This window comes from Macrotis lagotis, chromosome 1, assembly GCF_037893015.1.
Source record: "Macrotis lagotis isolate mMagLag1 chromosome 1, bilby.v1.9.chrom.fasta, whole genome shotgun sequence".
Taxonomy (NCBI): domain Eukaryota; kingdom Metazoa; phylum Chordata; class Mammalia; order Peramelemorphia; family Peramelidae; genus Macrotis; species Macrotis lagotis.
Window position 1 is genome coordinate 804043881 of NC_133658.1, and position 21123 is coordinate 804065003.

A 21123-nucleotide genomic window follows, 5' to 3' on the forward strand; every position below is an offset into this window, starting at 1 on the left:
GAAGAAAATCCTAGAAGGTAGATTCTTATTTGGTTACTGATTAGGCAGTGCCCTCCTTCCCTCAGGTACCTCCCAAATCCATGATTCTGAGGAATATTTCCCAAAGTACTATTGACAACCCCTGAAACGACATACCTGTCCAGGTAGTTCACAATGTTGGGGTTCTTGTTTTCCCTCATGACCAGGATCTCATTAATGATTAGCTCCTTCTTGGGTTGCTGTTGTAGGTTCATCTGCTTGATGGCCACCTGAGGTCAGAGCACAGGGAAAGGTTAACGTTATTCTGAAAAGTCAGAAACAGGGACACAGCAGGAAGCCCACTTCATTCCTAGCCAAGAAATCGGTGCTGACCTGTGTCTGGCCTATCAGACATCACAACCAAACCCAAAGGACAGGAAGATGGTGCATGTCAGGTTGCTGTACATTCCTTCACCTTTAAATTAGCAATGGAGATACCTGGATTACCTCTCTCAAGGGGCCACAGACCTTAGGAGGTCATCTTATCTCAAGCCCTTCTTTAACAAAGAGGGAAACTGAGGCCTGGAGAAAGAAGTGACCACCCAAGCTCACACACTAAAGGAAGTGATAGAGCCAAAATCCAAACTCATTTTTGTGGCTCCAAATCCAGTGTCTCACCTACCATATGACTTGTACATTATCAGAAAGACAGTGCTTGTAGTGTCAGAGAACCATGGTCTTTGAATACTGATCCTCCTCCTCCTCAGACAGATCGAGGCAGCTAGGTGGGACTGAAGTTGGAAAGACTGAAGTTCAAATCTAACATCAGAGATCAACTAGTCCTGGGATCTAGGGCAAGTCACTTAACTTCTCTTAGTCTCAGTTTCTTCATTTGTAAATTGAGAGTAATGACAGTACCTTCCTCCCAAGGTTAATACGAGGATGAAATAAGATATTGCTTGCAAGGCACTTGGCAAACTTTTGAGTTTGCTATATAAATGCTAGCAATTACTATTATTAATACTACTGTCAATTCCATTAAAAAAATCAACGTAAAGTCTTTTACAAATTACAAAGCTACCTATATATATATATATATATATATATATATATACGTATATATATAATATCTATATACATATATTTATACTATATATGCATATATTTTTTTTGGTTGGAAATGGAAGGATCAAATTTGAAGCTTAGTTGTAAGCTCCATTAGAGCAAAAGTAATGTTTTAAGTAGGTCTCTTTCTATTTTCCATATTAAACCCTGAGTCCTGTATATTATAGGTGCTTAATAAGGATTTGTTTAAAAAGATGATCAAAACTGAATTCTGGAACAGTTCAATGACCACGCTTGGCCCCAAAGAAGAGAAATAAGAAGGTACCAACTGGCATTCTTGGAAGAAGACTGGGGGCTATGTGGGTGGAATTCTGCCTATTTGGGCAGGCTTTTTTTAAAAATGTGTTTAGTTTTGTCTTTTTTTTTATAATTTCTTGTTCCAAGGAATGACTTTCTGGGAGAAGGAAAAAATATACTGGGGAAATTAAGTAATGTAAAAAAGGTTCAGGGGAAAAAAGGTTTAACAAGGACAGAAAAAGGTCTTAAAGATCATCTAGGCACCCCTCCCTTCCCTTCTCCTTCTCCCTCTCTCCCACTCTTCTTTATTCTCTCTCTCTCCTTCTCACCTCTTTCTTTTCATTCTCTTTCTCCCTTCTCAATTTCTCCTCTCTTCCCTTCTCTCTCCCTTTATCCCTCTGGTAGAAATGGAAGACAAAAGAGAGTGACTTGCCTAGATTGTAAAGCTACTAAGTGGTAAAGTTGGGGAACCTTGAATCAAAGCTTCTAAAGTGTCAGCTAATGGCAGACATAAGGTTGGGGCTGGAGTCTGGAAACTCAACTCTGTCCTCATATAATTCACTAGCTGGGTGACCTTGAGCTAGTCATTTAACTTCTGTCTGACTCAGTTTTCCCAATTGTAAAATGAGGATCATAATAATACCTACCAGGGTATTATTTAAGTAATAAAATAAAGTAATAAAACCTTCCAGGGTTATTGAGAGGATTAAATGAGATAATATTTGTAACATGTTTAACATATAGTCTACAATTAATCTTTCCTTTCTTTCTTCCACTCTAAGGTCAATGAACAATGTATGGCTGCATGCTCAACTCTGAAATACCAAGAAGTGTCCAGGTCTTAGCACCCTGACTAGACTGAAAACTCACTGAGGGTACACATCATACCTTAATTAATTAATCTTAGCACCTAGCTCAAGACCCCATGCTTAATAAAGCTTTGTTGAACTGATCATAACTGGAAACTCATCCAAACCTTCATCTGATTAGAATCCATTCTGGAAACCTTCAATAAATGTCCATTGCGTACAACATACTTCATAGTAAGAAACATGGGCAGCTAGATGGAGTGGTAGATAGAGCACTGAACATGAGTTCAAATCTAGCTGCAGGTGCTCTCAGAGCTGGATAACTCTAAGCAAATCCCTTAACCTCTGCCTGCCTCAGTTTCCTCATCTGCAAAAGGGAATAATGATAATAATAGTAACAACCTCCCAGGGTTGTTATGAGGACTAATCAAGCTCACATTTGTAAACATTAAAGTGCTATATAAAGACTAGCTATGATTACTGTTGTTATTGCTCTCATCATCATTATTATTAATGGAGAAAGACTACCCTCTTTGAAGTTCCATTGATGTCTCTCAATCTGTTCCAAGACTAGACACACAGCTTCATCATCACTAAAATGAGGAAGCAATTAGACTAGATGATATCCAAAGCTCCTTTCAGCTTTACATCTACAATTTTTTGCTACTAAGAAAAGAATCCCCATCATGCCTGTGGTTTCCTTCCTCCTAATGACATCCAATAGCTCCCACCACTCAAACCAACCCTAGGGCATTAAGCCTCTATCCATTATTCAGAACATCAAATGCCCATGTGCTGACAGCTCGTTCAAAGATCCATAACCCCCAGTGTCAGAGGGTAGCCTTTCTCATAGCCTTGCATTAGCTGTTCTAATGAGACGACTTCCATTCATAGGTTATAACCACAAACTTCTCTTCCTGCCTCCCATGGAACAAGGCTCTGGAGTCTTGCAGAACCCTAGGTGAGGAGCTGTTCTTCCACAAAGACCCTGGGAACATGGATCAGGGAACCAAACAATCATGGTCGACTCTAAAGTGCTTTTTTAAAGTTTGTATTAAAATCTGGCAGTCCTCTTAAGGATGAGGACAGTTTCATTCCCTTTGGCATTCCCAGCACCTAATATAGTGCCTGGTCCACTGAAGACATTTTGTGGTCACATTTGTCCCTCACAATCCCTATTTTATAGATAAAGAAATTGAGGCTCAAAAAGGGAAAGTACCCATGGTCACATAACTAGTAAACAGTAGAACCAGGTCCCTGGACACCTGCTCCAGTACAGCTGACTCACTGAATAAAATGGTTTTTCTAAAAGAATCCAAGAACATTAAAATTAATTAACTAATTAATGTTAGTGATTGATGCTGACCGTCTTCATTTAGAGAATTAAATATGAGCTTTTAATCCTTGTCTTATGAGCTCTTAAGGTTTTCTGGGCTATTCTGCCCCCTTAGACAGCTAGGTGGTACAGTTTATAAGAGAGCAGGACTCATCTTCCTGAATCCTAATCTGGTCTTGGACACTATGATCCTGTGCAAGTCATGTCTTCCTGTTTGCCTCAGTTTCTTCACCAGCAAAATGAGTTGGAGAAGGAAATGGCAAACCATTCTAGTTCCTTAGCCAAGAAAACCCCAAATGGGGTCATGAAGAGTTGGACACAAATTAAAAACAACTGAGCAATATAAAACAGCCATATTCTGCTCATTTTCTCACACTTAGGGTATATTCCTTTGAGACATTCCATATTACAGCCAAACTCATCTATTTATTATTCTCTGAATTCAGCATTCTGTCTATCACCTCCATGTTTTTACAGTCTGACGCCCATATCCATAATGGACTCTTATCTCATGTCTCACTTTAGAGAAAGGGGTTCTTAATCCACGAGTTCTGAGTCCATGAATTTTTTTTTATTGTTTGATAACTGAATTTCAATAAAGTTAGCTTCTCTTGGAAAGCTACATATTTTATTTTTTAATATTTAATTTTAAATATTTAATATTTTCAAATTTTAAATATTTAATATTTTTTAAAAAATATTATTCTGAAAAGGGACCCATTGGCTTCACCAGACTGCCAAGGGGGTTACATAACCAAAAAAATTACAAAAAATAAATCAAAAAAGGTTGGAAACTTTCAACTAGAAAATCCCTGACTTTCTTGAAAATGAGTTAACATTTCTTGTTGCTTAATTGTGTCCAACTCTTTGTGAACCCATGGATACCCATACTGGCCATGGGGTTTTCCTGGAAAAAATGCCAGAGTGGTTGACCATTTCCTTCTTCAGTGGATAAAGGTTAAGTGATTTGCCTGGGGTCTAGTGTCTGAGGCTGATAAATTCAGGTTTTCCTAACTCCAGACCCATAACTCTATCCACTGTGCCACCTAGATTAGTTCCTCAAAGTAGACTTTCCAAATTCCCTTAGGCAATTGCTCTCTCTCTTCTCAAAGAATTACATTGTTCTATCTACCCCAATAGAATGAAAGCCCCTTGTGTACAAAGACCAATTTTTAAAATTTTGTCTTTGTAACCTTGGTGTCTAATAAAACACTTTGAACTCAGTAGATGCCTAATAAATGTACATTTGCTTTGATTGAGTGGAAAGACACTAAATGACATAGAAAATTTGGGCTAGAAGAGCCCTTAAAATTAGCCAAAGGTTGTTGGAATATAGAATGACAGAATCTAAACATAAGAGTATTACATGATCACCATTACGCTCCCATAGGCTACTCGCCCCGGAAGTAGCCTCTGAAGACTTCTCAGGTTGTGGCCCCTTCTTCTGATTTGTGGTTCCCTTCCAGAGCTCCATTTTAAAGAAGGAATCCAGGGCTGGACATGCTTACAACTTCATTCCTTTCTGGATCCTGCTCCTGTCTCTCCAGACTTGTTTGGCCATGCTCCATCACTGAGCTCCCTTCCACCCCCCCCCACCCCCAATTCAGCTTCCTTTTATATGTTGTCTTTTCCTATTAGAATGTAAGCCCCTTGTGGGCAGGGGCTGCCTTTCTTTTTGTTTCTAGCACTTAACATAGTGTCTGGTACCCAATAAGTGCTTAATAGATGTTTGCTGACAACTACATCTGCAGAGGACCTTACAAGCAAGGTATTCCAACTTCATTTTAAAATTAAGACTTGCCCAAGATCCCATGGTGAACTTGCCCCCTTTACCTATTTTCCTGTGGTTGGGGTACAGATATGAACTCCTCTCCAAAAAACTGATTTTCCCTACAATACAAATTTTGCTATAGGAAAAAAATGTTTTTAATAAGTAACAACAATTCTCCCAACCATAGTTAAGATCCCAAAGATGGACTGGAAAAAAAATAAAAGTCAAAAACCTGTCCCAAAAGCAGTTAATGGCCAATGATTGACACTCACCTCCTGTCCAGTAGCCACATCCATTGCTGTGTACACTGTGCCTGAAGCTCTGTATGTGAACCGGAGAGAGAGAAGGGGGAGAGGGAGAGAGAGAGGGAGGGAGAGAGAGAGAGAGAGAGAGAGAGAGAGAGAGAGAGAGAGAGAGAGAGAGAGAGAGAGAGAGAAAGAGATTAATTTCATCCAGGCAAGATCCAAATTCTTCAAGCCTCTACTACTAAGACTTTTAACTAAGTATGGGCTAATATTAGGTGAGTTATTTCAAGATTTCCCAGATTAAAATCCCAAAATTAAAAAGATCCTGGCATATAAAACTGTATCAGAGCTGGGAGGGACCTTAGAATGAATGCCAGAGACTGAAGAAACTTGCCCTGTCTTGTCTCATGTTTGGTTTTTTGTTTTTTTTAATCTGAGAAAATACAGACTCAGAAAGAGAAAGGAACTTGACAAATCACAAAGAAAATTAGACTTTCAAAAAAAATCAGGCACAATTTTAAAAAATCAAAAAGGCCCAGGATGAGTCAGGAATTGGGGAGACCTGCAATGGCAGGTTCAAATATGGTTGAGGTCAGGAATTTTTTTTTTAGGGTTTTTTCTGGCAAGGCAATGGGGTTAAGTGGCTTGCCCGCCACACAGCTAGGTAATTATTAAGTTTCTGAGACCAGATTTGAACTCAAGTCCTCCTGACTCCAGGGTCTGTGCTCTATCTGCTGCCACCTAGTCGCTCCAAGGTCAGGAATTCTTAACCTTTTTTGTCAAGTACCCTTTCTCAGGCTAATGTTTTAAAATACATAAAATAAAACATATAGGATTACAAAGGAAATAAATTGTATTGAAATAGTTATCAACATTTTTTTAAAAATAAAAAAGCAAATTCACAGGCTCCAAGTTTTGAATCTTTCTGGTTTAGATAAATGTTTATACTTTTAAGGTTTTTGTTGTTCAGTTGTTTCAGTCATGTCAGACTCTTCAGGACTCACCCCTTCTGGGGGTTTTTTTGTTTGATTTTTGTTTTTTAAGTTTTTGCAAGGCAATGGGGTTAAGTGACTTGCCCAAGGCCACACAACTAGGTAATTATTAAGTGTCTGAGACCGGATTTGAACTCAAGTATTCCTGACTCCAGGGCCAGTGCTCTATGCACTGCGCCACCTAGCCGCCCCAGAGGCTTTCTTGACAGATACCAAAAGTGATTTGCTATTTCTTTGTCCAGCTCAATTGATAAATGAGGAAACTGAGGCAAACAGATTTAAGTGACTTGTCCAGGGTTGCCTGACTCCACATCCAGCACTCTTATCTTGCCCTACTTTTAGGTTTACAAAGCATTTAATGACTATTATCTTCTTCTATCCTCACAATAACCCCAGTAGATAGGCATGCTAATTATTTCCATTTTACAAATACAGAAATTGATACATATAGATTCAGTGACTTAACCTATCCTCACAGACCAAATAAGTGAATGAGATTGAATTTGAACTCGAGTCCTCTTGAACCTTTCCAGTGAAGAAACTCCCTTTACCAGTATAGATGAACAACTGATCTACAGCTCACAGTCTCAGTGAGTCTTCTGGGGCACTGACAGCTTAAGTGACTTGTGCATTGTTGGGTATAATTTGAACCCACATCTTCCAGACTCCAACAGCCACTCTGTAACGGTCCATTAACTCCATTAACACACACTTACATTTATTCATACATACGTGTGTGTATGGGCAGCTGCTGGGCCTGGGGTCAAGGAAAACTCCTCTTCCCGAGTTCAAATTTCCACTTTCCTAGTGGTGTGACTCTGGACAAATCACTTAACTCACTCTACCTCAGTTTCCCTCTAGAGTCAGACAGACTGAAACAAATGATCAAAAAATATGTATACCTACATTCGTGCAAATTATTTGTGATTTCTAGATGAGTGTATAAATGTAAAAGAAATATAATTATATATGAGATACATATAAACACAAACCTGAAAAGATACATACACACTGAGCTATTCAATCCACATAGGGTCAAACAGGCAGAAAACAACCTCACAAAGAAAAACACATTCTTAACAGTTACTTGGATAAGCCATCAGCAAGAGTCTCTGTAGGGTGTGGCACAAGAATTGGATTCAGAGACTCTAGAAGAGGGGTGAGATGAGCTCTAACTTTCCATATGCTCCCATCCTGTAGTCTGAGACTGTAAGTTCTGAAGTCCCTTTTAGCTCAGAATATTTCATGGACCTATGATTGTATAGTGTAGACCAAGAAAATCCTAATTTTGTGCCAACAACCAAAATTCTTATTGGAATGTGTTCCTTTCCAGCGTGGGGGCAGGGGTGATGGGTGATGGGTAGGAAAAACCCAATTTAACAAATTCCCCCCCAAAAAATTATTAAGTGCCCATGATGTATAATGCATAATTTTGTGACCCTGCATCTTATAATCTTTACTTTTAGGTAATAACTTCTACTTTTCATTGAAAAAAATAGAAAAGTTTCAATTGTATACTATGGTAGGAGCTCTTGGAGCCTATTTAAGATTACAAGGAATTTATAAGTATGCATTTTGGCCTGAAAATTATAGTAATCAGGGCCACAGAACCATAGACAGCCTTTTTGCTGTGGGGCACAAACCCCATGAATCTGGAGCTAACTCAAGATCCTGCAGTCTCCTATCAAGATGACCGAGTACACAGACCTTACTCTAAAAAGAGTGTATAACCGCCCCACCTCCATGGGACCTAGACATGGGCCAGGACCATGGTTAGTTGACAATGAATTCCCCAAAGGTTAGACCTAGAAACCTCTATAAAGTGCTCTCCCTCCCTCTCTCTTTCTTTTCTTCTCCCTCTCTCCTTCTCTCTTTCCCTCTCCCCCTCTTCACCCACCCTCTCTCTGTTCCATAAGGCAGATGTACAATTAGCCCTCAGTCTCCAGGACTTAAAAAAAATTAAGCCACCCACAGACAAAAAGCCAAGCTGTGGATGTAAAAGAAATCAGAGTCTGAGCAGTGAGAGAATTCTAATTCATAATAGATCCAAGGGGGACAAGCAGCCCTGAGATCTCTGCTGTATCAATAACAAGGGAGAAACAGGTCTAGCTGATACTTCCTTGGATCATCACTTCCAGAGGTCCACAGATTGGGTTCATCAGGTATATATATTCTGGTGAACACCTCTACTCATCACAATGATGACACAAGAAAAAGACCTAGGTCAACCACTTTGATCCTGGATGGAGGCAAGGTCAACACCCTTTCTGCTGATTTCTCCCACCTTGCTCCAGGTGCCTCACCAACCTCATTCTCCATATTACATGTTACAAAGAGCACTCATACTCCCAAGACTAGCCTATACCTACCATAAAATCACTCATCCATCAATTTCTTTTCCATTATCTTTGTTTGTTTGTTTGGTTGGTTGGTTAGGGTTTTGGGGTTTGTTTTTTTTTTTTTTTGCAAGGCAATGGGATTAAGTGATTTGCCCAAGTTCACACAGCTGGGTAATTGTTAAGTGTCTGAGGCCAGATTTGAACCCAGGTACTCCTGATTCCAGGGCCAGTGCTTCATCCACTGTGCCACCTAGCTGCCCCTTGTCATCTCTGAAAGGAGGATTCAGACCAATGATTTTATTTGATGGTTGGAGGGAACTCCCAGTAAGAAAATTCCCTCTAGGAATGTCAACTGAAGATATTGGGCAACTTGTCATCTCAAGAGATCTATCTGGGGCACTAAGAAGTTCGGTGACCAGGGGCAATGGCACATACATGTCAGACCCAAGCCTTCTTGACACCAAAGATGGTTCTATCCATTACCCCCTACTGCCTCTGTTACTTATTAACTAGAACAGATTCAGAGCATTTGAGGTCTAGGGAACACTGCAAAGTTATACCAGCCCTGCAGGCCCCCAGGCTCTTGGCAAAGAGCAGGCATGCTTACATAGCACTTTGAAATTCTTTAATGCAGTTATCCTGTAATATTCTGTCTTACAGCTATTTGCAAGGAGGTATTATCTATAGACTTGAGGGGTTCTTAAATTATTTTTGTATCATGAAGCCCTTGCAGTCAGGACAAGCCTATGGACCCCTTCTCAAAATAATATCTAAAGTTCTTATTTTACAAGAAAAAAGAGAAAACAGAACTAGAAAGGAAATGGAAATTGACCAAGTTCACACAGTGTTAATTAGTAGCCAAGTTAAGCTCTTAAAAAATATATATAAGACAGGGGAAGGAAATAAAACGGTCAGGAATGAAGACCTACAATGACAGGCTTAGGCAGTTTAGATTAGGGGTCCCTTATCTTTTTTTTTTGTATCATGGATACATCCCCCCCCCCATTTTGGCAGGCTGATGGAATTAATGGACACTTTCTCAGAATCATGTTTTTAAATGCATACAACAGAATGATAAAGCAAAGCAAAAGATAGTAAAAATAAAAATATGACTTTTGATTTCCCTTCTAAGTTAATAGACTCCTCTACCACCTATCCTCAGATCCCATAAGAATGGAGGAAGCTGGGTTAAGAACACACAATCTATTTGAGTATATAGGTCTTGAGCCAAACACAGGACGTGAGTACAGAGTTCATAGCAGGTCCCTCATAAAGGTTGGCTGTTTTGGCTCAGTTCTATTTCTTACCTAGAATTTTTTGACTCTTTTCACAGGATTCATAATAATAATTGACATTTAAGGTCTGTCAAGCACTTTACATATGTATTTGATCTTCCCAACAACCCTGTGAGTTCAATGCTCTAGATTTAGAAACTGATACTAGGGTTAAAATGATGCGTCTGCAGTCCCTCACCCTCCAAGAAGCCTTTCCTGTCCCCCCCTTCCCCCACCCCAGTGCACTGTAATGAGAGACAAGCAGGTCTGGAACAGGTGGAAGGAGACAGATGGAGCAGAAGGTCAGAGGGAGGGAGGCTGAGCTTTGTACAGGCAAAGGATCGAGGAGAAGGGCTACAGCGAAGCAAAAGGTAAATGCTGGGGGAAAGGAACAGAACCCCTGGTGTTGGAAAAAGGTTCAAATTCTGGCTCTGTCACTTAACACCTGCGAGACTCTGAGCAGGTCACTTAACATCTGTGAGCCTCAGTTTCCTTTATTAGTCAAAATTAATTTGAAATGAAAAAAGAAAAGAACAATTGCAAAGCAATTGAAAGTGAATGTTGATAAAATTGCAAAGAACAAACATAGCACCAAAAAAGAGAAATGAGAAGACACCTCTTCCCACTCCTTTGCAGAGGTGGGAGAACCAAGTGTGTAGAACACTGCATGTATTTTCAGATAATTTTTTTCCCAATGCATTCAGTGCTTTTGCTGATTTTTTTTTCCTTTTAAAAATATTCTTTGGGGTGGCTAGGTGGCATAGTGGATAAAGCACCAGCCCTGGAGTCAGGAATACCTGAGTTCAAATTCGACCTCAGACACTTAATAATTATCCAGCTGTGTGGCCTTGGGCAAGCCACTTAACCCCATTACCTTGCAAAAACAAAAAAAAAAATTCTTTGTGGAAAAAACCAAAATATTAAAAATATATTCTTTGCTATATGAATTTGCTCTCTGTGAGGGAAAGGGGGAGACAGAAATTAAGGCATAAATTTAGGCAATACAAAAACAAAAGATAAAAACAATTATTTTTAAATGAGTGGGTAGGGATTAAGATCCTCTGAGGTATCTTCCAACTCTTTATCTATGATGTAATGATATGAGCCTATGATTACTAGCTGGGTAACCACAGACAAGTTTTTCCATTTGCAAAATGGAGATAATAATTAATGCTTAAGGAAGAATCAGCTAGTAGCACCATCCCTACTAAGTTCCACCATCTCCTCTCACATCTCCCACGATCTCACAGCACTTGGGTCCTTCTCATTTTAAAATTCATATTAGAATGCAAGAGTACTCTATAAAACCAAGTCCCTCTTCCTAATTTTCTCTATAGTGTTCCATCAGCCTCTTCATTCAGGAAGCTCCCTCTACTCTTGGACCAGGATCCACCACTCCTATGCCCTCTGATTGGCTGGGGGAAATACCAGAAACTTCATTTTAAGGAGGTGGTCAGGTCAGGTCAGCCTTGTGTCCACTTCTCTCCAGTCTCCATTCCTGAATTTCTTGGACCTTCTCTAAAACCTGATACTTTTCATCTCTCCTTCCCAGAGGTCTTTGAATAAATTACATTTATTTTGAAATCCTAGTGTTGCTGTTGATGATGATGACAACAGCTAATATTTATATAGCCGATAGCTTTGCTAATAAGTTTTTAAAATTAAAAAAATTCCTAATGTAACTAAACCAACTTAAAAAAAATACTCATCTCACTTGATCCTCACAAAAAACCCTGGAAGGTAGATGCTATCCATTTTATATTTGAAGAAACTGGGGCAAACAGACGTTAAATTAATAAAAACCCCTTTTTATTTATATTTGTACTTTCCCCATTACCCGTGGGCAGGACTTGGTAAAAAAGCAAGAGAATAATACCAATAATTCTTAATTCTATTTTTTTATGCATCTTAAGGTTTGGTTCAAAATCAATTGCTTTCAACTGTTCGATTGTTTTCAATCATACTCAACTCTTGGTGATTCCTTTTTGGAGTTTATTTGGCAAAGATGGTAGAGTGGTCTGCAATTTCTTTCTCCAAGTCATTTTACAGAAGAGGAAACTGAAGCAAATAGGATTAATTAAGTTATTCCTTTGGCTTAAGCATTGTCTGCTAGAAGAAATAATAACAGTTCATATTTCTAGAACAATTTTAGGTCTGCAAAGGGGTCACAACCACCCAGTATTAGAAAGATTATTATTATTATAATTATTATTATTATTATTATTATTATTACTTTTAGTAAGGCTAAATGGGTTAAGGTACATGCTCAAAGTCACACAGAGAAGAGAGCCAGGATTTGAAGAACAAGACCAGTGATCTGGAAAGGACATTCAATGGATGAGTGAATGAATGAATGAAAAGAAATTTTTTAATCTCTTACCATGTACTAACCAGAAAATCAAGATAATTCTTGTTCTCAATTTAAAATGGAAACAAGACTTAAAAGAAAATTCATCTACAGGATAAAGGTGTAGGAATTCTAAGGATGCAACGGAGGGGGCAGATGGCAAAATCCAAGGGTCCAAAGATTACAGCAGGTCAGACAACAGTGCCAGGAAATAGATGCAGAGCAGATGGTAAGAACTGGGGAGCCTCCATATCACTGGAAAGAATAGAAATGGTGATTCCCACCTCATCCAAGTCCTGTGAACAGAGTTCCAAGGAGGAAGAAGACAGGGAGAGCAGTGATGGCTGGTACTCCCCCCAGGCCTTCCTGTATGGGTTCTGGTAAAGCCTGGGGCTCAGGGAAGAGGAAAGGCAAGAGAAATAAGGCCCACCCATACTAGCAGGTCTTCCTGGGTCCCATTTTCCCATATTAGGAAACAAGGGTATATATAAAGTAACAATAACAATGACAACTCATCTTCTAAATTCTTTTAAATGTACAAAGTAGTTTCCTCATAAAATCTCTTTGAGACTGATAGTACAAATACCAGCACTCAATATTAAAGATAAGGAAACCAGTGGATTCATAGAGGTGAAATAATTTTTTCCAAGGACAGAAAGCAGGATTTAAATTCAAATATTCTAACACCCAGTCCAATTATTCTTTCTAGATTATGTTGTTGTTTAATCATGTTCTACTCTTTATAACCTCTGTTGGGATTTTCGTGGCAGGGACCCTGGAGTGATTTGCCATTTCCTTCTCCAGATCATTTTTTTGGACAAGACACTAAAGGTAAACAAGATGAAGTGACTTGACCAAGGTCATACAGCTAATAAATGTCTGAAGTCAAATTTGAACTCATGCTTGACTCTGGTGGAGGTCCTTTAAGCACATACTGGAGGATCACTTCTCAAGGAGCATCATAGAGAATACTGTTTCGGTTAAAGGTTGAACTAGAACGTTTCAAATATGTTTGCTGTTCTTCCTAGACCCATTTCAGGGGAAATTATTTACATAAATATTCTTCAAATTTCCTACATGCTACCTTCTGTTTTCTAATGGTTTCTGTCATAAATTCCCTCCTATTTCTATGTCCTTTTTTCCTTACATTCAATAGGCTAGAATCCTTTCCCATTGACATTTCTACATCATTATGTCGCTCCTTCCAGGTTTGACATTTTACGAAGAATCTGTGCAGATCTTTATTTATTTCTTTCCATATGAATTTCCTTTAGCCAACCTATAACCACCTGCTGCTCATGAGGATCCAAAGGCTTCTAACTTCTCCTGGGACCTGACCTAATTGGCTGACAGCCTTATCCAAGCCACAGCTGATCCTTGTTTTAATTGGCCGAGCTTCTGACCATGAATGCATGTGAACACACAGAAAGACAACACACACCACACACATACATACACACACACACACAGACACACACATGCACACTCCCACTCCCTCTCTCTTTCCTCACAAGACTGTGGAAATTCAAGGAGATAATAAAAATACTAAAAAAAAAGTTCAAAAGATTATGATTTGAAGAAAGAAGATAAAGAGATAACTGTATAGTTAAAAGTCCCAAGGAAATCAAGTGCTATCTGAGACCAATATTCTTGAGAAGCAAACTGTTTGACTGCTACTATAAGAGTAACTCCTATGAAAACTATTATTAATACTGATACAATTTCTACTACTAGAACTATTACTACCACTATTTACTAGAACTAAGACTATTGCTGTGACTATTAATACAACTCCTACTTATCACCACTACTAGTAGTAGTGGTATTTCCATTACTATTAAATGACTTTTACAACAACTACTAGTACTACTATTACCACCACTATCACTATTGTGGTCATAGTAATACTATTATACTACTATTATTATTATGACTATTACTACAACTACTACCACCACCAGCAGTAATACTATTACTATGAATATGACCATAACTACTAGTTTTACTACTACTACCATCACCAGCAATAGGAATGCTAGTACTACTAGTAGTAGTAATACCATTACTATTACTACTACTATTATTATGACTATTACTACAACTATGTAGTACTACTATGACCACCACCACTAGCAGTGATACTAGTGCTACTATTACTATGACTGTTGCTTCAACCTCTAGTACTACTACCACCATAACCACTAGTAGTAAGACAAGTACTACTATTATAACTATGACTATTGCTACAACTGCTACAACTACTAGTGCTGCAACTGGCACTGCCACCACTAGTAAGAGTAATACTAGTACTACTTCTGTGACTAGGGCTATTGCTACAACTACTACAATTACAACCACCACCACCAGTAGTAGTAGTAATACTATTACTATGACTAATATTATAACTGCTACTGCTACCACCACCACCAGTACTACTACTTCTACTACAACTACAATGATGACTATTACTACTATGACAATTATAGTTATTTTTACTATTATATATTATTATTACAACCACTGGTACTACTACTACTGTAACTATAATAGTACTCCCAGTACTACTACAACTACAATTGTTACTAGTACTAACTAGTTCCAATACAACTATGACTGCTAGACTATGACTACTAGCAGTAGTCACACCTACTACTGTTATGGCTATGACTACTACCATTATTCCAATTACCACTTGATGATACACTACCATCATTATAGTACTACTATATTACAACTATGACTAACTACAACTACTACTAGTACTATGATGACTAATATTATTCTTAAAATAAGAACTAACTTTCTTATAGCACTTAGTTTATAACACTTTTACACATATTATCTTATTTGATCCTCACAACAGCCTGGGGAAGTAGATACTATTATTATCTCCACTTTTACAAATGAGGAAGAGGGGTTGAGTTGTCGAGGGTCACACAGTTAGCAAGTAGCTGAGAAGGAATCTGAACCGGAGCATCCGATTCCAAGCTCTCCACTCTATCCACTCCACCATCTAGCTCACTCTGCTATAAGCATCAGATATGAGATTTAGACCTAAACTCTGCTTTCTCCAGGTGTGTGTTTTTTCCATTTGTACCACATTTTAGTCCCAAAAGGAAGAACTAAGACCAAACAGGAGACAGATTTAACTTTAAAAAAATAACAAACCTTCTTAAAACAACCCTTCCCACAATAGAACAGGCTTCCTGGGAAGACAGATAGGACCCTATCTGAGCAGAAGCCTCATGAGCCACTGGTCTGGATTACAGCTGAAGAGAGTCTTACAAGGGGTAGGAGATGAGACTTATTTTCCCACTTTAGATTTTTATGACTCTAATAATCACAGCTCACATCAGTACAACAGTTTTCATTTCTAGAAGCCCTTTCCTTCTAACAACCCCATGTGGTAGGTACAACTAGGTCCAAATTAATGTGAATAAAGTGACTACATGTATGCTAATTTGCCCTATTCAAAGTGATAATTATGTAAAATATGACTCCACCCCAGTGGAAATATGCCAAGAAAATTCAAATCATGCAACTCCTTCAGGGGATTTTTCACGAGCACCAAATGGGAACTAGCTGTAATGTGGGTTGCAGCACCCATGTTTTCACAGAATTTCAAGCTTGGAAGGGTCATACTCCCCAGAAAGAACCTCATCTAAAACATCCTAGATAATGTTTGTCTTTTCATTTTCAAAGAAGACCACAACATCAGGGAGGTGATGTCATGACAAGCACTTGAATTGGATTTGAGTGGGGGAGGCTATGCTAAGTCACCAGCCTCACTTTCTCCTCCAGAGCATCTGGGTCCAGGGGCCAGATATGAATCAGGATAACTGGAGATGGTCCTGGATGTGAGGCAATCAGGGTTAAGTGACTTGCCCAAGGTCACACAGCTAGTAAGAATCAAGTGCCCCAGGTCAAATTCGAACTTCTATCCTCCTGCTTCCAAGGTCAGTGCTCCATCCACTGCACTACCTAGTTGCCCTACAATATGGCAGAACCCACTACCTTATGAGGAAGCCCAATCCCACTTCACAATCTCTCCAAGTATTAAAAAAAATTAAATTATTTTATGACTGGCAGCCTCAATTTGCTTCTTTGAGATTTTTAGCCATTCCTCCGGGTTTTTCCCACTAGGGACAGTCTGATCTATCTTCTTCCTGACAGCCCTTCAGAAAATTAAAGATAAGTCATCATGTCCTCCCCTCCACCCCAAAGACAGCTCTTCTTCAAGCTTCATTTTTACAGATGAAGAAACCAAAACTCGGTGAGTATATGACCTGCCCAAGGGAACCTAGCTAAGTAATCTCTATTTCAGGACAAGGCTCTATCCCAGATATTCCGAATCAAGTCAAGACTCCTTCTGGCTAACTAGGCTCCCAGTCCAGTAGGACCATTCCTTCCATGCCTGGGGAATGCATGATGACTTGTAAGGATGATCCAACTCTGATATGCTAGAATTCTACTGCTTTCCTCTTCAATGGGCTCCAGCTGGAGGCCTCCCACCCCCCACGGTATCTACATTTAGATGGGACAATGGGAAAAAGAACTAATTTGGGTAGCTGATTTGGCACTCACAGACTAAATGACTCTCATTTCCTATGGGAGTATATTTAGCAAGTATGGTCATCTAATGGCAACCCCTCACATTAAGCATAATTACTTCCAGGGGTGGAAGAAGGGAACAGGAAGGAGAGGATCGGAGCAGAGGGAAGTAAATTTGTTCAGCCAGACACACACACACACACACACACACACACACACACACACACACACATACACACACGCAATCCAATCAAGCCACACACTGCAAACCATTTCTCCAGGGCAAGGGATGCTGGACAGGGGATCCAAAGGCCAGGTAGAGCTGGCTCTTTTGACTCCTAAGGCCCCCTCCAGCTCTGAGATACTATGATTTGGTTGCCCTCTCCTTAGAAAGATTCTGGTCCTGGACCTTCCATTCACACAAGGTAGTCACCACCTGGTGATGTCAGCATTCAGGCTTGGAAACAAAAACCACCCTTCAAATAAATCTTCCAAGGGGAATAAAAAAACAGAGAAGAAAATGATCCTACTAACCCTTGTCCAATCTTCTCAAACCGAGTGTACTTCTTCTTGGGGTCACCCACACTCACAATGCTTCCTGTGACAGGGAGAGAAATGATGAGACACTGGGCCCTCCAACACCATCAAACACATCAAATACAAAATGCTCATGCATTTCCTCCAGCCCCGGGAAGGGGTAGAATAAAGAGCCAGCTACTTCCATTCAGAAGCCATCATAAGCAATGGTACTAAGAAATAGCAGAGACTTCCAAATGATGTCCAAACCATATTTCAATGTAATTGAGTAATATTTAACAAATCGGTGGAACATAGACCTGTGGTTTTCTCATTTCAATGACTATGGCTTAGTGGAACCATGTATTTAGTATAGGTTGACACCACCAGTCTAGGAAATTCCCAGTCTTCAAGTCCTGGCTTAAGTTCCCACTCCTTCCATGAAGCCTGTCCACACTCCTACTCTTCCCTCTCTGGATAGCCAGAGAGAGGGAAGTGATGGTTATTTAACATTCTGCCTCCTATTTTCTTGCCTCTGTATCAGCTCCTTCTCAACCCCCCCCATCTAGAATACTCTTTCTCCCCCAAATTTCTCCCTTAAATTTCACTGGCTCCCCCTAGACTGCTCAAATCCCTCTTCCTGTGGGAAGCTAATATCTTCTGTCCACAGGTTGTTTAATCTATTCTGTTTCTATCTTAATATAAATCTAGTTATTGACAACTTGGCTCCCCCATTAAAATCTATAATCCTTGAAGGCTGTCTGTTTGTTTGTTTTTAATTTCCCTGTATCCCCAGTGCCTAGTACCTAATTAATGAAGGATTGCTGCCTGGCTAACTCTTATCTACCTTGATCAGTTCATTTTTGGGGCTCCAAACTTTAAGGACACCCATGCTGCCACCTTATCTTCCTTCCCATCCCTCACCCCCACTCCAGGATATACTATTGAGCACTTTAAAATCCACCAGGGATCTGTATTATCTAAGCTTTATGTATCAATCCCTTTAAGACCCACCTGCAGCTAACTCCAATTTGCAAGATCCTCTCATGGAGGAAAAAAATCCACAGTCATTGCCCTAGCTAGGGACTCCCCAACTCAGATTTGATCTGTTCCCATTCACTTAGGACATATTGTTATATTTAGAGAATGACTAGAAGAAAAGAGTAGGAAATTCACAGCTCTGCTGCCTCCCAAATAAAAAAAAGTAGAATGTGGTCCACAGGAGTGACATTTGTCTGCTTTTTTCACTTCTCCTTCAGGGTTTTCTCTGTCACCAAACTGTACCACTCTAGAACACAGCCAGTGACACAAGAGAAGACAGCCCATCTTCTCATCCTCACACATCTCTGCCTGGCTTCTCCTCATCTCCTATTTTTCTTGACCCTTTCCCCTCCTTGCTTTGAGGCCTAACTTTTATGCTGCCTCCTCCCTGAAGCTTTCACCCTATTAACCTTGGAAATGAATTTTCACAACACTTGCCCTGGATGTCTCTTATACACATCTCTGTTCACTTCTGTATAGGTTATTCTTCCCCAACTTGGCCTAGAAGCTCCCTGAAGGTAGTAGGGACTACATCATATAAAAGTTTAAATCCCCCTTGGTTGAACATATTAGAGCCTAATGTGTTATTTTTATTCAAACTGAGTAATATTCTTTCTCCATTTTTCCAGATGGCACTGAAAGAACAGTGAAAAGGATTTGGCCATCAGACTCTATCTCACAACCTTATTCTTCCCAATAATCTTGACAGGTACTGATTCTCCTAACTATTACTGTTCTCTTACATACTATTTCCTCCAATGGAATGTAAGCTCTAGAAGGCGGGAGTTGTTCATGTAAAAATGCTTTTGAATCTCTAGCAGACAAGCATTTCTACGGATTTGGTAAATTAAAAATCCTAAAATAGGAATCAAAGTCCCAGTTTATTAGCTGTATGCTAACAAGAAGTAGCTATGTGGCTGGGATCACATCATTTTGCCTTTGAAGCTCAGTTTCTTCATCTGTAAAGTGGAATGAAATACTTCTACTACCAAACTCACAAGGCTATTGTGGGGAAAGACTTAATGCAACAGAAATATAAGTTGTTAGATTGCCACTTCAGTTCTACCTCCTAGGATCTAGAAAATATATCCTGGTTTGGGAAACTGCATAGGGAACAGATCCAGAAGGTCTGTCTAACTGGGGCATAGAATTTGACCTTGTTAGCAGGAATTATGAATACTGAAAACTTCCTCAAATTAGGGGCTTTTTTAGCTTTTCTGTTTTTAGCTGTTTTTTAGGTATTCCCCAAGGATTATTCACCATATAGTAGGAATTTAATAAATGCTTATTCACTAACTAGCTTCATTTGAAGGAGGAAAATGTGTGTGTATGTGTATGTGTGTGTGTATTATATGTGAGCATGTGAGTCATCATAATAGCTGACATTTACATAGGATTTTAAAGCCTATAAAGTGCTTTTACAAAGCAATCTACACGTGTTACCTCATCTGATTCTCACAACAATCTTGGGGGTCAGTGGTATAATTAATAATTATTCCCATTTTACAGAAGAGGGTGCTGAGGCTAAGAACTGTTAACAGATGCGCTCAGGCTAGGAGGCCAGTAGGTGCCTAGAGATGGACTTGAGCTAGCAATTTCCCACCTCCAAGATCAATACTTACTTAATTTCTCCAAAATCTCTTCATCTGACATTTTAGGCTTCTTCTTCTGCTTCTCAGCATTGCGGGTCAGGGTGTCTGGAGGAGTAGTGTTGTTATTCTCTGTGGGGGAGATTGGAGATGTAGCCACATCTCGAGTCGGAGTAACAGGAATGGGATCAATCACTGATCGTGTGTACACCTGGATGGATGGATGGAAGGGAAATCAAAATGACGTCAGTTTTCTGAGCAAAGAGAGAGTCTGGGGGATGGTTCTCGGGTCCAAGATCTTGGTTTGGAGTCAGGGGGCATGGTAGAACTAACCCCAATAAACTCAGCTCATTGCATCCTATCAGTTCCAACACAAGTTCTTTTAAAAAAATTAAATCTGGTTCTCTTAGTTGTTTTATTTTATTAAGTATTTTATTAATTTGTATATGTGTGTCTATACATGATAACTCTTTCCAATTCCCTCTCATTTAGCAGCTTCCTTTGCCAATAAATGCCCTTTATACACGATGGGCAAGAGTAGAGACACAAGTGACATTAAGCCCTTCAGACAAAGCAGAAGGTCTGTTTGGAAGGGGCAAAAAGGTACAATTACTAGCCATGTGGCCAAGGTCAAGTCATTCTGCTATATGGAGATGCAGTTTCTTCATTTGTAAAATGAGGACCTAGTCCTTCTAATCTCACAAAAATTGGAAGAGACAGAGAGTATCCAGAGGCCTTGTGCCCCATATCTCTTAACTGTGAGTAGTTCACTGGGTGGAAACCATTCTAGACCCAGTTCTGGCATTGGCTAACCCTGAGGAAGGCCAATTACCTCAAAGACCATCAGTATTCTTGCCTGTAAATGAGAGGGTTAAACCCAGATGACTTCAAACCCATAACATTTTACAGTCTAAGTTTCTTCCAATTCTAATGTTGCATGTTTTAAGGTTCCTTCTAGTTCATGTCTTCTAGGCCTTATGTGTTAAGCTCCAA

General features: G+C 39.5%; 1 protein-coding gene across 6 annotated transcripts in view; it reads right to left on the reverse strand.

Moving 5' to 3' along the window:
- Positions 1 to 21123, reverse strand: part of PAK1 (p21 (RAC1) activated kinase 1) — a 201788-nt gene that overhangs the window by 19744 nt on the left and 160921 nt on the right. For all 6 annotated transcript variants that reach the window (XM_074216952.1, XM_074216949.1, XM_074216950.1 and 3 more), the window contains 4 exons: positions 20164 to 20341; positions 17519 to 17582; positions 5509 to 5557; positions 136 to 248 (listed from right to left, as the gene is read on the reverse strand). In XM_074216952.1, coding sequence (XP_074073053.1) covers positions 136 to 248; positions 5509 to 5557; positions 17519 to 17582; positions 20164 to 20341 — 404 coding nt within the window. The remainder of the gene's footprint in view (positions 1 to 135; positions 249 to 5508; positions 5558 to 17518; positions 17583 to 20163; positions 20342 to 21123) is intronic.